This window comes from Nicotiana sylvestris, chromosome 5, assembly GCF_000393655.2.
Source record: "Nicotiana sylvestris chromosome 5, ASM39365v2, whole genome shotgun sequence".
Taxonomy (NCBI): Eukaryota; Viridiplantae; Streptophyta; class Magnoliopsida; order Solanales; family Solanaceae; genus Nicotiana; species Nicotiana sylvestris.
In genome coordinates this window covers 75916465-75934238 of record NC_091061.1, presented here as the reverse complement: position 1 = coordinate 75934238, position 17774 = coordinate 75916465, and the positions used below count along the sequence as shown (strand labels likewise).

At 37.4% G+C, this 17774-nt stretch overlaps 1 protein-coding gene across 2 annotated transcripts; it reads right to left on the bottom strand.

Moving 5' to 3' along the window:
* Positions 1-347: 347 nt before the first annotated feature.
* Positions 348-7708, bottom strand: LOC104245224 (protein INVOLVED IN DE NOVO 2). Of its 2 annotated transcripts, none has more exons than XM_070174472.1 (7): positions 7191-7708; positions 5090-6169; positions 4831-5012; positions 4202-4291; positions 3811-4098; positions 3279-3488; positions 348-774 (listed from the first exon to the last, which is right to left on the bottom strand). In XM_070174472.1, exons 2-7 carry the CDS (start codon positions 6018-6020, stop codon positions 556-558), a joined length of 1920 nt encoding a protein of 639 aa, XP_070030573.1. In that variant the 5' UTR covers positions 6021-6169; positions 7191-7708; the 3' UTR covers positions 348-555. The 2 variants fall into 2 exon arrangements, with proteins under 2 accessions (XP_070030573.1, XP_009799105.1); XM_009800803.2 differs by having other exon boundaries at positions 5090-6050; positions 7191-7707.
* Positions 7709-17774: the final 10066 nt, after the last annotated feature.

Here is a 17774-nt window from a genome sequence, read left to right as displayed (position 1 = left end):
AAAACGTTGGCTTACATCACTCGCAATATCCATGAAAGGTATCGTAGAAATTATAAATGTGAAAGTCATACTAATTTTATATTAAAGAGTAACTTGGGCAAATGAAAACTTACAGGCCTTTAAGCTTGAAACGGATGCCTCGTTGTCTCAATTCTTTTTAACTGCCAAATTAGCCTTTCAGGTTGTCGGTAGATTGAATTTAAAAAAAAAAAAAAAAAAAAAAAAAGTGATAGGCTCAAGCATATTTATGCATCCTCGCTACCAGGCAAAATTCGGCCTAATCTGCAAAGGAAGACCAAATTCAGTCAAGAGGAAGAGCATTATACCCTTCGAGCTCAAGCCCAAAATAAAAGGATAAAGACAGGCCTAGCAAACAGAGGCGCGTCTTAATTCTTATTCAGACAAGAATCCATGCAACATGGTTCAAATTGTTGTCAGGAGTTTAAAGTAGTTGTCTCTCGTTATCACTTAACACCCCCCCCCCCCCGCGGGGGTTACCAGGACTGCCTAAAGAGCTAAGGTAAAGCGCACGGAAGCATCAAACTCTCAGTCTGGTCATCTCTTCTTTTTCCACAGGTTTAGCAACACAGTTACTCCCTCCTCCAAAGTAGCCTTCTGATTTACTGCATAGTTCCAGAGCTCCGAGATGATGTATCTTCCACTCGGGTTGTAATCATTTATCTCTATCAAAGCTGCTGTAACAGCTTTGTACACGTCCTCACCATAGTTTCTCTTCAAGTCTTTCAGTTTTTCATCTTCATCGTCTATCACATTCTGAAAGAGGTAATAACAGCATTTAAATAAATCAAAATCCACAAATTGCAGGGAGAACTCAATATAAAACCGCAACTAGAAATTCTGTGTTCTGTTTTACAAATAAAGTAAACCAAAGGAAAACAACCAAGAAGTATCTAGCTGAAATCCAGCATATATAACATAGAGTTTATGTGAATCTATCAGTACTAACCATTCAACAGATCCAACTAAGACCAACAAACCAGACTCCATCACTCACAACAAAGAAAATCCAAAACAAATCAAGCATTTCTTACCATCATTATGCATAGGAAAAAATAAAGATTAAAAAGACACTCACCAAAGCTAGTTGTTAATTGCATTTACCGGAGGTGCTCAGCTTCAACTTTTCATTTCTCAAATGTCACTATGTGAAGTCGTTATTTTGTTTCACTTAAATTTTATTTTTGTGTAAAATTTCTTTCTTTCTCAAGAATTTAAATTTCAATTATACAAGTTCTTGATACTATCCTATCCATGCGTGGTCTAATATTTTAGAACTTTATCTATATGTAAATCAGAAATTTACTTCAAATTTATGAAAAACAATACAATCATATTACTGTTTATATCTTCACATCCTTATAAACACTTTTTTGATAAGTTCAACGGGTAGTAAATATGTGCTTCATTTTCCTACTTGACCTTTAAATTGGCCTCAAACACCACAGTACATTTTATTTTTCTCTTTTCAATGCAAGATTGTCAAATGTTTTAGATTTACCGTTAAATTAGAGTGTTCCTAAAGTCATCCAGACCATAGTTTTATGTACGTCCATTGCTGGGTCCATTATAATTTAGATGTGCATAATTTAGATGTCATGCACACAAGTTAACAAATGTACTGATTTTTAGCTCTTTGGAAGATATACAAGTGATATTTAAGCTACTCAAGGAAATTTCAATCTAATTCTATAAATTGCTAACTTAACTAAGATTAAGAATTCTCCAAAAGATTGTATGATTTCCCCTTAAATTCAGTTTAGAACAGCAGTAGTGGCAGACTGTTTGCACTCAGCTAAATGCATTCGCTTCAATATCATGATGAAACAACATTTGGATGGATCCTAATATGTCATAGAAGCCCAACATCAAGTTATGCAGTGCAACATACGTAAACAATATCTAGTAGTACTTCCCAAATTGTTCAATCTCAATAGAGAATTGGAAAACAGCAAGTCAAATTCTAGTCAGATTGAAACAAAAACAACGGAAAACACTTCGCTAATTTCAAATAAATTGCAACAAAGGCATAATAACTTAATTCATAAGTTATGGCCAACAAACAATACGAGCCACCAGATATATCGGCCAAGGTTTCATGATTACCCTGTCCCACGCAAATCGTTTACCTGTAACTATTTAATACCCTTACGAAAAATTGATCACATCGGAATGTTTCCAAGGCCGAATCCACTTCCATAATGCCTCCAAATCGAGATTTATATTCATAGAACTGGTCATTAATGTATTAGTGAATTGAAAGAGGGACTGAATAAGCTCCAGCATTATAATAATGTACCAACATAGGCAAATCCAGCTATCCCAGGATGCACCAAGTAACTTTGTTTAAATGAGCACTTAAAACCCTGTTTTTTGCTATGTTTTCAGTATCCTACCAACCTTGCCCTCACTTGTTTCTTGAAGAACTGAAAAGTGTGTGCTAGATGCTACTGTTTCCTAAAGAACCTTTGGTTATCTAGTTGTATGTTTCTATCTTGGTGAAAAGATAATGTACAAAGTAACTATACTTCAGCATCAAACTAGCAGGTTCTTTCTTCAATTTTCAATCTTTTTCTAAGTATGACCTTTAACTTAAAAGTGAACTTCTTGACATTTCCATCAGACACGCTTCTAATTTCCTTTTTCATTTAAAACAACACAATATAGATAGCCCTCAAAATTGCATTCTTATAGGCTTTCAGCAGTTTAACTTGAAAGTGAACTTCTTGACATTTTTAGCTTTTTCCTGTAAACAATTGCCTACTTGCTATGAAATACTACTAATTCTCCTGGAAAACTACAATATACTTGTTTCTTTTCAGTTTGTACACCAAGAAGAATGAAATGTATTTTGAAGCATGGATTATTAGAGCACTTCTTTTTTCCTCTTTGTAGTCCAAAAGTAAAATGTATTATGCAACGACAAAAATGATCAAAAGTCATGTGTTGTAAGAGAAAGAGACTAACGAATTTCATCCCAAGAGCAATGAGATGGTATAGTATTTATGAAGCTTTATCCTGCTGGCAAAAATTTCTAAACCCATCTGCCACAACAGTAAATCCAACAAATCCCAACAGAATAAATATTCTACAGACCTACACATAAAATCTTTGCAACAGAAATTTAAAAAAAATATTTAAAAAAAAAAATCAAGGTAATGATTTTTTCCACCCTGTTTTTATGTCGGGCATGAAATAACTATAGATTCCATTGTCTTTGTTCAAAAAAAATGAAGATTCCACCATGAATGAAAGCATACCTCAAGTTTCCCGTTAACCGTGACAACTTTAATGGGATGCCATCCAGGATCTCTAAGGTACTCCTCCCACAATGAGCATAGTTCCGTAGCTCTTTCATCTGCTTCTGACTCATTATACTTTCTCTTCATTGCTTCATGGAATGGTCTATTGTCGAGCTCCCCCATCCTCTTAACACCAATTGGACCAACTCTTGGTAGTTCCTTCAAGCCCTATAGAGCAATTCAATTACTCCATTATCCAAACACCCCACACAAAAGAGAGACATGGAGATGAATTTAATGAAAAACAAGAAAATATAAACAAAGTAGTATTATCTTCTCGTAGAACTCTAAATAATGTCATCTTTTTTCAATGCTAAAATGACTGAGAAACCATGTTCAACCCGTCAATCAGAAAGACATGAAACATTAATCTGCCCAACCATCAAGCCGCGGTATAAAACCAAACCAAGTGGTTCACTAGAAACTAAGCCCTAAAAACACAAATAGGCTATGCCAAAACTAAAGTATAAAATTAAATTAATTGACTTACATTAACCAACTCTTTTCGAGCATCTTGCAGCTCATCGTTACTGTTTCTTTCCTTCACGATGAGAGTTTGATTTAATGCTTCCAAACCTTCATATTCTTCTTCCTTTTCTCTTAAACTTTTAAGGAGTGTGTCCACTTTTTTCAATACTTCTTGATCACCTTCATCTTCAATATGCTTCATCACCTTCAATGACCCTCTCAACTGCTCAATTTCCAGCTCTACCGCTTGTTTCGCATCAAGTTGTTTCTCCAGATGAATTATTCTTTTATGAAGATCTTCTTTTTGCCTCTGCAATCAGAAAGACGACACCTAAGTGATATTTGTTACATGAACTTGACATAGGAGACGAGGAGAGTTAAACTTCTAAGAGCAATTTGAGAAATACACACACCTTCTGCTCTTCAGCCAATTTCAGTACTTTTTCATCGACCTTTCTTTGCTCTTCAGCAGCGGCACTAAGTGAGGTATTTAGAACAGCATTCTGGAATAACAATGATGAGAGTTCATGTTAACAATCTTCAAGTAGCAGATGTGATTCCTTGTTTCGTGAAAATATTCCAATATACATCCATTTAAACTATTTCTAAAGAACTATTTGATGCGAATGGCACAAGTAAAAACTGAAAGTAAACCTGAAAGTGGAGTCATAGAATGGTATATAATGGATCAACCACTGCCCACCTAGTTTTTCAGAGCATTAGAAAATGAAAAGAACTAAAAGCAGAGACTTCGTCAGAGAAAAATTGATAAAAGAGTAGGCTGGAAACACAAAACTGGAATGTCCAAACAGCTACCATAACTATATGCAGTAGTTCTCACACCTTGCTGTGATCACAAACTAGAAGACTGAAGAATTCATGAGATCATCAATAAATGTTTTGAACCATTACAGAAATTTAACCCTTACAGAAGGAGATGCATCCCTCTGCTAGCAGATCCTCAATTTTGCAGGTAATAAATAAAAAATGAGATGGGACAAGTTCAGTAAGACAAGTAACTGGCAAGGACGAAAAGCTATACCTGTTCAAGCTCCTCAGACAGCTTCTTCCTATCACTTTCATTTTTGGCCTCACGTTGCTCCAATTCTCTACCTCGGAGCTCAAGCTCTTTCTTTTGAGATTCCAATTGCAATTTCAACTTTTCATGATCATTAAATATCTTCTGAAAATGATCACGTGCACTAGACTGGATTTTTCTTATCTCTGCTCATAAAACAAATATAAGGACATGAAGCATTAGTGATAACTAGAGTTTCTAATAGCATATACAGACCCCTAACCTTCATTGTACGCTTGATGCAGTTTATCTTTTTCTTCAACCAACTGTTGCAAAGACTGTGCAGTCTCCTTAAATTTGTTCTCCATCTCCTTTAGGTGTAACTTCTTGACTTCAATAACATTTGTCAAATTAGAAACGAGCTTATTCGTCTTCCGAGCTTCTTCTTCCATGATATCAGAAATGGTTCTAAGGTCTCCAACCTTGCGGAGATTTTCACCGACGATGTTAAGAGCTTTATAGTCATCTGCACGAGCAATCCAAGCATACAGATCAGACTTTTTACCAATGTTGGCTTTCCATTCCCTCTTGCCATGATGGTCAGCCTCATAAGCCTTCTCAAATGACATTGCGTTACCAAATCCGGACCAGTCTTTGTTGAATTCAACAAGAGCAGTTCCAGAATGGCCTTGATAATTCCATAGAGGACGTACTCGTGTAGGATTGAAACCTCTCCGTGCCAACTGATCCCTCAGCTTAGAACCACTTTCTCCTACATAGCGTCCATCCTTATATTCAGTGAGAATATTCACAACAATCCCAATCCAAGGCCAGACAAACATCTCATCACGGTCATGATCCGCAAGAGGGTCAGCTTGAGGATCCGGCTTGGCATCAGGTTTAGATGAATCATTAGATGAATCACCAGCAACTACTACATCATTTTCCAAGTACTTTGCCAATGCAAGATGATTCGCCTTGTCTCTTGCAGTTCTCTTATTAGAATTACCGCTTCCCACCCCACTTGCATGCTGCACAAGTTCCTTGTAACCAAAGTCACGCTTCCTTTTCTTTGGACAATAGGGGCAAGTGTATGCCACATCTGATATTTTAAGAGAGTGATTTCCTCTCTTCAGATCTTCATAAGATTTTTCTTCATATTCTTCGATCTCTGATTCACTTATATCAGTGTCTTCCCCGGAGCTATGATCCATAGAACTCCTTTTAACTCACAAGAACGGCACCTGGAGAATAAAAAACAGATAAACTCATCAACTGCCCGTGAAAGCCAGCATCATTTAGAGTACACCAGCACAGAAGTAGTTGAACCACATGTTAGTTCAGCTTGCTTAACCCTCCAGACCTGGCACTTGTTAAAGGAGAGACAGTGAGGCCAGATACATGAATAATAGTTGACAAATGAAGCATATAGAAGCTAAATTCTATCGGGAAATTTCCCACATGAAGCATTTGCCATCAGAAACTTTTGAAATTCCCATATAAAAAGAATATGTATGTTTCTATAATCTTGGTACACTTTGTAGAACTCATGAACAACCAATAAGCCGTCAATTGTAGAACTCATGAAAGCCAATAAGCTGACAATTGTAGAACTCATGACAGTCAATAAGCCGACAATTGTATGGAAGAAGAAAATGTAAAATTTATCCTGGTAAGATTAACCCTACACGATAATGTTCATCCAACCCTCCTCTTCTTCAGCAACATAATTACTATCATATATGTGCTAAATGCAAGTAATCTCAAATACAATAGTTTTATCTTGCAAATACAAAGCACATGCGCAATGAAAACGAGCTAAATTTACTTCAAAGAACAAGTTTTACTTGGAAGGTTCTCAGCAATATAAAGACCTGAAAATCAACAGTAAAATCGCAATTTTAGACAGCATTGCAATATTTTGCAAAACGATTACAGATATTACACATGCACGATGAAAAAACTAGGTTTACTTTGAAAGTTCTCCATTACAGTTACCCATACAAAGACCTACAAATCAACAGTAAAAATTTTGACAGCTTAGTAAAGGGTTATTTGTGCTTCCTAGTTTTACTTTTTCTTTTTCACCACAACATTCTTCGTTCACAAGCAAAAACCTCGACCATGTGGAAGCTACATTTTTACTTTGTAAAATAAAAATGACAAAGCTGGGTGAATTGTCCGCCTACTCGGCTTTCTTCAGCAGCCAAACAACAAATAAATCAAAAATGCAAAATCAATAGAGAGACATGCATTCATAGCAAAGTCAAAAATTACACAGTTTAATAGCAATTCTTCAGTAAATTACAAATTAAAATCTTTGTAATCAACAGAAAAAGAGCAGAGAAAGGATATGAATTGTAATATGAGTCAGATCTACTTGCCTGAATTTTTCCCACAACAAGCGTCAAGCGCCAAAAGAAGGTAAATTAGGCAGCAGATTCTCTTGAAGGAATAAATAGGGTTTTCTGGTAGAAAGTGAGCTAGCTTAGTAAATTGGGCTATGATGAGCAAAGAAGGAAACAACACAGAGATCAATATACATATTTCTGTATTAGAAAATGGGAATCATGCAATTTTTCAGTACGAACAAATTAAGCACGCATTTTGAAGCGGGTTGTGTAGGTGACCGGTCAGCCAGATTCTGGATTGTGGGTCAGCGGCTGCTTGGCTCAGCACTTAGTCCACTGATTACTGATACTGAGGGAGGGGAATCAAAGACAGTAAAATAAAGAAGTGGCTCAATTTCTTGCGAGGTCTTCGAGGACATCGTATTTAGTACACTAGTGCATGTGTTTTCCAGTCTTGATAGGTAACAAAAGCTACACGATAACTTGTAGAGTAAAAAAACGAAGGCTACACTATAAAACAGCACTATCCCATAGCACTTTAGTCCCTCTCTTCTTTTTTTGAGTCCGGAACCTAAGTAGCAACTTTTTGAACTCAGAGACCAAAATAGTGCATAAAAAAATTGAGCATCATTTTATATGTAGCGCATGTATTAGGTTACTTTAGGCCAAACACATATACACCTCATTCAACTTGGCACCATTTTTTATTTTGGCACTTTATTTTTACTTTGTTCCATTTTGCCCCTCCAATTCTATTTTATATGTTTCATTTTGGCCCTTCAACTCTATTTCTTATGTTCCATTTTAACACAAAAGCTAAAATCAATGCAAAAAATATAGCACGTGTGTATACACAAATCTGAGGTGTAATAAATATCCAATTAAATATTGCCATTTGGTTTTTTTACCCATGTCAAACGGGTCAATACTAAAATATCCGAACCCGACCGTATTTTTTCATCCATTGTTGCCCCATCTTCATTCTCTAAGTTTCAAAGCTTTCATCTGCCGATTTCATACCTGGCCCGTTTAGATGAAATAAACCCACAAAAAATATGATCGGATTCGGGTATTTTAGTATTGACCCGTTTGACATGGGTGAAAAAACCAAGTGGCAATATTTAATTGGATATTTATTACACCTCATATTTGTGTATAAACACGTGCTATATTTTTTGCACTAATTTCAGCTTTTGTGTAAAGTGGAATATAAGAAATAGAGTTGTAGGTCCAAAATGGAACAAGGTAGAGATAGAGTGCTAAAATGGAAAATGGTGTCAAGTTGAATGGTTGTATATGTATTTGGCCGTTACTTTATTTTGTATGTAATCACTGCCATGATAATTCACTATTATAGCGTATGTAATATATGCGTTATACGCATAGCGCATTTACTACCTAGGCTATATGTTCATTTATCCCGACTTTTTGAGTGACAACTCTAATAATTGTATGGCAAAGCACTTATTTGTATCCATATTTTTCAGGTGCCAAAGGCACTTATAGTTGCTTACCTTCCTGAGTGATTGAACGAATTTGCCTTTGTTTTTTAGCATCCTTTATATTTTCCTTCATCTTCATCAGTCTATACGAAATTCTCTTTGAATCTTTTTACAATGTCTGATGAGGGAAGAGTTAGGGTTGCATATATTGGGGCAGCGAGATTGTGGTGGAGAATAACTCGATGCACTATAGTTGTTCTCCATAGTGTATTGTAAAGTTATCACTCACATTGGAGTACCATACATTGGTAGCTCTTATTTGTAAAAAAAAAATGAGTGTAACCACCTGACCAGTTGTTTTGTGTATTTGAGTTTGTTTCTCCTTTTGAAGTTTTCATAATGTGTATTTGTGGTTTTATGACTTGTGGGGATAGTTAGCTTCGTTTCAGAAAAGTTTTGGATGGAATTGGATCAATTGGTATCCATATAGCACACGAATCACCATATTTGATCCCAATTCCACCGTTCGAATATATAACACACCTCTAATACCCCAATCATTCCACAAGGGATACTCCTAAAATTCTTCTATGCCACCAAAGCAAACTCGAATATCAGCAGTCGATCAAACAAGAGAGTGCTGCAATACCAATAATGTATTATTAACTCAATCACATTGCGCTTTTTGAAATGTATGCCCTCTTCAAACCACACCAATTAGCAATATAATTTGCCTAATCATTTGAAACTGCCCGTGCTGCCTAAGAATTTATGACCTTCCTTTCAGAACTAAACTGTGACCTTACACATGCAATCTCAACCCTACACAATATACCGCATATACCATGCCATCCTATGTCAAATATGAGGACTTTGTAATCCATTCCGAGTTACAAGCAACTACGTACACAACTAGCCAAAAACTTTCCATTTAATCTCATCTAGAAGAAAATCACTATACATCACATGCTCCTCATGCCAGTAGAAAATATACATCTCTAACCGTGGTAGAAAACAATCAAGAACTCTCTGAATCCCATTTGCATAAAACCAAACCATCAGGACTGAATCCTTTTAGATCATCCAAGCTACGCAGGTCACCAAAAACCCAAGAGCATTGCCACGAGACATCTGTAGAAACTCATAAGCACCCAAAGAACTAATCATATCTCTTATCATGTCGATCCGACCTACTACCAAGTTGTCCTATTTATCCCAAGTTTCTTCTGATTTACCTTCGAATTGATATTTCTCCTCACCATGATAGCGCAGTCCTCAACCCAGACTCACCACACGAGACCCAAGCATAAAACCACACCGTCTAAGGCTCATAAGCTGCTGAATACTCTCATAAATATCCCCAAAAGCACCACATTCAGAATACTTACTCTGAAGAAATTTCCTGCGAATCTAAAGTCGTTACCTTCACCTTATTGTTACTGATATGTAGAAACCATAATGATATAGAAATGCCACAAGTCTAGACACCATCCAATGTAAACCTCAGTTTCTAGCCAAATGCACATCCTGTAGGTCCCCCAATTGTTACATATACATCTTAGATCCATTAGAACCATTCTCGGGAGTCATCCACTCCGCTCAAACCTTAAATAAATTGATCAAACGGACCGAACGACATGTGCTCCATTAGCACTCCAACATCCTAGGAAATAACCCCACCTTAATGCAACCAAATAAATTCCTGCTCCGCGTATATTAATCCTTCACCAATAACAACTCAAGTCATTCCATGATTCTTATACACCCATAAAGCATAACATAACCCCTATCCAAAAAATTTATCTTACTCGAGTCATCCCCGATCTCAACTTCTATAAGCCATAACTGATTCGCCGGCATACCTCAAACTGAAACTAATATGACACTTAGCCACACAATCAACTTATCAATAGCCGACTCCCCCACTTAGCTCAAAGCCATTGGCCAAAACACCCAAAAACTCACAATGCCCATACTTTATTACTGCCATAATACCATAGTAAGATTGAACTAAATCCCTCATAAGCTCGTGCAACACAAACCATCTAGTATTTCAAATTATCTGCAAATCTCACATTCCCCCTCGAATAGTTAAGACAACTCTCATACACAATCCAAACTCAATCTGCAGCATATATAATTCACTGGTAAAAGAGGACTCGCTACAAAACAGCATAGGGATCACACGCCCTCAGGACACCACGCAGGAGATAACCCACATGTTTCGCCTCAACCTAACATCACGCAATCACTTAATCTTCCTGAGTCTGAACTCATATTGTAACATGAAATCTACTCCATTCCCCAACTAGACAACATGAAAAAATCCTTCACACACCCATAACTCGGGGCTATACATCAAATCAAGATGGAAATCAAGCACCAAATAGTTCTTTCTATCCTCAAGCAGACCCTTCTCGTCACATTCAAATTATATGAACACATCTCACAGTCACATCATACTCATCACATAGCCATCCAGTCATCACTTCCACTAATAGGGACATTACCGAACATATAAATTCAAAAGCACGTGCTCACACAATCAACACCTCAATGCTCAAGCTACAAGCAAAACCCGGCCTCAAGTCCTCCAGACTGGCCCAACATCAACACACAAAAATCACATCTCGCCCCTTGATAAGGGAATCGCAAGCCGTCTACGCACAACTGATACCGAGCGCTCATGCGCGCATACAAAAGCATGGAAGGAATTTCAAGAGTTACATTTAAGGCTGAATCAATGACGCATGATAAGAATTCAAGAATGTGAGATTTCCTAAAGGTTATGCAGCCTCTCGAAGATAAGTACAGACATCTCTGTATTGATCCGCGAGACTCTACTAAACCTGCTCATGACTTGTGAGATCTATGTAACCTAGGCTCTCATACCAACTTATCACGACCCTAACACCGACCTAGTCGTGATGGCGCCTATTATGAAACTAGGCCAGCCAACACGAATCCCAAATCAAACCAGTATTTCATAAAAGTCATTTTAAGCTATTAAGTTAACAGAATATCCATAAGTCTAAATAACCAGTACGGAAGAAAATAACACAAGCCCGACATCGGGGTGTCACAAGTTACGAGCATCTAATAAGGTTTAAATATAATGAAGAGTCTGAAAATATACTAAAAATAGTCTAAGAAAGATAAGAGGGAGAAGAGCAGGGATGCAAATGTCGGACAACTACCTTGCTAACTTCGACGAACCTGCCACTAAGTAATCAACACCCGCTATCGGGTTCATAAATACCTGAATCTGCACACAAGGTGTAGGGGATAATGTAAGTACGCCAACATAGTAAGTAATAAGAGTAAATAAAGACTGAGAAGCAAGAAAATACATAATCCATGTCATAACACCTTAGTAATGTGTTTCCAAAATAGTATATATATAAAATCATTTCGTTAAAATTTAGTTTTCGGTAGAAAATCATTTGAAGATGTGTAAAAATCCATTTAAAACATCTTTAAGCGGTTTTCAAACAAGTGATGAAACAGTGAGTAGAAATGATGAAAACATAGTCGGCCCCTTAGGCAAAAACTCACCCATATCAGCCCTTCGGGTAAAATAAATCATAAACCACCCATCGGGCAAAATATCAACAGAACCAGCCCCTCGGGCTACCTCACAATCACTCGTAATCAGCCCCTCGGGCAACAACATAAATAGAAAATAGCCCCTCGGCCCACATCACATCACTCACACCGGGTACCCGCGCTCACTGGGGGTGTTCAGACTCCGGATGGGCTTCTACAGCCCAAGCGCTATAACAAGTTATCTCGTGGCATAATCATTCAAGCCCTCGGCCTCACATAATAAGCCACCTTGTGGCATAATAAATCAGGCCCTCGACCTCTCATATATCACAAATCAGTACAACATATTGCGGCGCGTAGTCCGATCCCATGATATCCTCACAACACAGGACCTCGACCTCACTCAGTCAAAAACCTCTCAAGCCACTTGGGCTACAGTAAAACTGGATGCTCAGTCGAAATATCATTTATGCATCAAATTAGGTTAAATAAGACTGAGTTATGAAATCTATAAAACATAGCATGACTGAGTACAATTATTAAATCAAAACAGTGAGGAATTTTAGTAAAGAAAACCCCTAAAGGTCCAAACAGTCGGCACGAGGCCAAAATATGGCATCCAGCCAAAACATAGTAATGTTTTCCAAAACACAATAGTATCAAATAGTTTTTCAATTCAATACGCGACATAATAGTCGTACGGGATGAACCAAATCACAATCCCCAACGGTGCACGACCCTGCGCTCATCATCTAGCGTGTGTGTCACCTCAAAGTAGTGAAACGATGTGAAATCTGAGGTTTCATACCCTCAGGACAATATTTACAATCATTACTTACCTCAAACCGGTCAAATCCCTACTCCTCCATGCTCTTGCCCTTCGACTCGGCCTCCAAATGCTATGAATCTATTCATAATCAGTACAACACCACCAATATACGCTAATGGAATGAATTCCACATGAAAACTATCAATTTAGACCAAAATTCCGAAATCCACTCAAACCCGGTCCCTGGGACCACTTCTCGGTATCCGACAAAAATTACAAAACTAGAAAGCTCATTCACTCATGAGTCCAACTATACCAAATTCATCAAAATCCGACATCAAATGACCATTCAAATCTCCAAAATCATCTCTCCAATTCTCTTCAATTTCCCCCCACCCCCCAATTTTATACCCCAATTCCCAATTTAGATGATGAAAATCAAGATACAATCATGGAATTTAACCAAAATCAAGTGAAGAACACTTACCCCAATTACCTCTCTGAAATTGCCTTCAAATATCGCCCAATTCCGTAGTCTCTAACTCAAAATATGAAAAATGAGCTCAAACCCTCGATTTTGATATTTAAAACTGCTGCCTAGATTTTTACTCTTCACAAACGCGGTAGTGACCTCGCGTTCGTGAAGTACAACTGCCTCTGACTTGGAAGTCCTTCTACGCGAACGCGATGCCCTCATCGCGAATGCGATGCCCTCTATGCGAAGGCAATGTATACTCAGATCAAATCTTCGCATTCGCGGCCTCCCCTTCGCGAACGTGAAGAACAAAATTCCTCTGCTCTCAATAACCCTTCGCGAACGCGATAGCCTTCTCGCGAACGCGAAGAAGGAATTCTCTGCAACAAAATACCAAAAATCTTCCAACTTCTAAAGCCAACAAATGATCCGTTAACCACCCAAAAAGGCCCTCAGGACCTCACCAAACATACCAACACATCCCATAACATCATTCAAACTTAGTCGAACCTTCGAATCACTCAAAACAACATCGAAGCACCAAATTTCCCTCGGATTCAAGCCTAAGAACTTATAAACTGTCAAATTTTACAAACGACGCCGAACCTATCAAATCACCTCCGAATGATCTAAAATTTTGCACACACGTCACAAATGACACTACGAACCTACTCCAACTTCTGGAATTCCATTTTGACCCTGATATCAAATTTTCCATCATCGACCAAAATTGCCAAATTTCCAACTTTCGCCATTCCAAGCCAAATTCTACTACGGACCTCCAAATCACATTTTGGACGCGTTCCTAAGTCCAAAATCACCCAACGGAGCTAACCAAATCATAAAAAATCCAAATCCGAGATCATAAACTAAGAAGTCAGGACTAGATCAAACCTTTCAAATTTAAAGCTTTAAGTTGAGAATCATTCTTCCATATCTATTCCGATTAACCTGAAAACCAAAACCGATGATCTACATAAGTCATAATACACCATAAGACTAGTCCTACCCAAGAACTGGCGAGCAAAGTGCAAATGTTCAAAATGACCGGTCTGGTCGTTATATCACTCAACCGAGCTCCACGTATTTTATCCTTCTTTACTATAAGACTTGTCATGGGCCATTAGAGGCCCTATATATATAACATAACTCATATAACCAACTCAAAAAGAATTTATAAAAATACATAGGGGTCGGCAAGGCCGTCATAATGAAGTTGATGACTGACAGGTCATAACCAAGACTATACACAGGATATGTTTGCAAACCTATGGAAACATGTTCATAGTATATAAGTTGGGATAGGGCCCCCATCATTCCCATAAAACAAAATAACATGTACAAAACCTTGACTCAGTAATACTTCAGGAAGAAGTGGAGCTCACCAACCAAAAGTTTGATATCCGGATGTAGCCTACATTGGACTATTCTCGCCTCGTCTATCTACATATGCGTGATATGAAAGACAACGCCCCCAAGCAAAATGGACATCAAATACGAAGAATGTATCGAGTATATAAGGAATAAATGACACATAATAATAAAATACTATCACTGAGAGGGATAGAGTCAACTTGTAACCTCTAACTTGCCATTGAGGGCCATAACATGTATAATAAGTTCAATCTCGTATATATATATATATATATATATATATATATATATATATATATATATATACCCAACTGATCATTATCGTGACATTAATTGTCCAACTGATCAATGGTAACTGCCCGATCGATTGTAGCTCAGTGGTAAAAGCGTTCTTACCCAACCAGTGGTAAATAACGATACATAAATACCCAACTGATAGTACTGCCTGACCGGTCGTAGCTCGATGGTAAATATGTGTCAGCCCAACCATTGGTAACTATCCGACTGGTTGTAGCTCGGTGGTAAATGAAGATGGATAACTGCCCAAATAGCCGTAGGTTGAGGGTAAATGAAGATGCATAAAACACTACATTATGAGCATTAACATCTTTATTGTACGCATCAAATGAGACTTATGAACATACTTAGAAATGCTTTGAATTACGTGTTACATGAATGAATAACGTAGACATCCTTAACTACTAAGAGTAGAATCATTTATGAAATAACATTTTTACGTTTCGTTACTTGGATCATGCCAAAAGAAGGAAGAATTATCCTTAACATACCTAAGCCAATTGGCTTGAGAACCTATCCAACACATGTTAATTGCGACAAAACACGTAACGATAAGATCGAAGTAGAAAGAAAACCTTATATATTATCTTTGAGAATGATTACACTTTCCTGCCATAATCACTTGGAAAGTTACGTTGTTTATATCTGTACATACATTCGCGTTTTCAACAAGTATCTTACCTAAAATTAAGAGTTAGAAAAGTCATCTAAATTTATTAAGTAATAACTTTATCCATACATGTGTCAATCATATGTCATGCTTTATAATGTGGTGCCAACACACCTTTTAATACACATGTAGCCTTTATAGATAATTAAATAAAATAGGTATCCCTACACATTATGCATTCATGTCTTCAACACTTGGCTTCCACATATTCCTAATCCATGTGAATCATGTCCACATAGTATTTATTCAACAATCTTAACTAATATTTTTGTCACGACCTAATTTTCTCCCCGTTTGGGTATCGTGATGACACCTAGTTTTAAGGGCTAGGTAAGCCTAACTCATACTGGAATACAACAATAATAAATAAAATTTAACAGTCTCTAAGCAGAAATCTCTACAAAATTTATAATTCCCAAAACCCGGTAATACAAGTCATAAGCTCTATAGAGTTTCGCTACAACTTCTAAACACAATTGTATGGAAATAACTACAACAGTATGAATACAAAATAGGAAGGTGACCCCAAAGCCTGCAAACACAGCAGCAGGGCTACCTTGAGTCTCCTCGGCAAGTATCTGCACAGCTACTATCAAACAATACCTGGATCTGCACAAAAAAGTGTAGAAGTGTAGTATGAGCATACCACGGTGGTGCCCAGTAAGTATCAAGACTAACCTCGGTGGAGTAGTGACGAGGAATAGTCAAGACACCCACTGGTCCAATAAACATAACATGATAGTTATATAGAGACTACGCGATACACCTAGCAATACAGTAATTGCAATAAGGAAAGAAAATAGCAAGTACTCAGCGGAACACCATAAGGAAAACACAAAAAAGTAAACGAGGAGACAACCCAAATCCGAAATCACAAATACGGTAAAGACAAGTCATAACTCAACAACTCCGATATTTTTTACCTTAAGTCTTAACCAGCAACCGTCAATCAAATAGTCAAACCTTTCAAGTGATAAAAATATTTTGAAATATACTTCATTCAAATAAATGTTCTTTTCAAAAGAGTTCTTTCAAAATAATGCTTTTCGAATATAATCTTTTCAAACAAATATTCATCGAAGTCACCCTGTGACATTTCAAAATAGTTAATTAAAAATAAGTACCTTCGAATATAATCTTTTCGAATAGATAACCTTCGAATAAAAGTCACTCTATGACACCTCATCTAATAATCATACAATACGGGTCTCAATATCTGAACCCTAACACTTGATATCATGTGCCCTCATCACACCTCCTAATCATACTTACAACTCGCGTGTCCAAAAGAGTCATTCTCACATGGAAGAAAAATAACAAGGGTGTACGTCTATACTCGACAATACCAAAAAGCCTCCTATCCAATTAGGGCGCTTAGCCATGTGTATGCTTGTGCAAGTGTCCTAACATAGTTCATACCAGCTAGTAAGTATAAGGAATCGAACGGACAACACATATAATATTTACACAGGGATAGGATCCAATGAAAACAACAGCTCAGAACACAGTGATTTTAACAGGGGATCTCCCAGGATATCGTCCCGTAGTCCAAAACGTAAATGTGCAGAGGATCTCCCGGGATATCGTCCCGTAGTCCAAATCGTAAATATGTAGGGGAATCTCCCGAAATGCCGATCCGTAGTCCCAAAGTAAATATCCAGTACAGGGGGATATCCCGGGATATTGTCCCATAGTCCCAATTATAAATGTGCAGGGGGATATCCCAGAATACCGATCCATAATCCCAAAGTAAACATGCAAGGGATCTCCCGGAATATCGTTTTGTAGTCCCAAAGTAAATATGCAGGGGGATCTCCCAAAATACCGTTCCGTAGTCCAAAAGTAAATACACAACGAAACCAACAGAAACAACAGTGACAACACAACAGGAAACTCATACATCACCACAATACATGTAACAACAACAATGGCAATAATACAAGGTAAGACAAGTAAATCAACTCAAGGATTATAAATCACAAGGAAACGGTAGAACCAGTTCACAAGGAATAACCATAGAAAAGAATGCTGGCATAAATGGAAC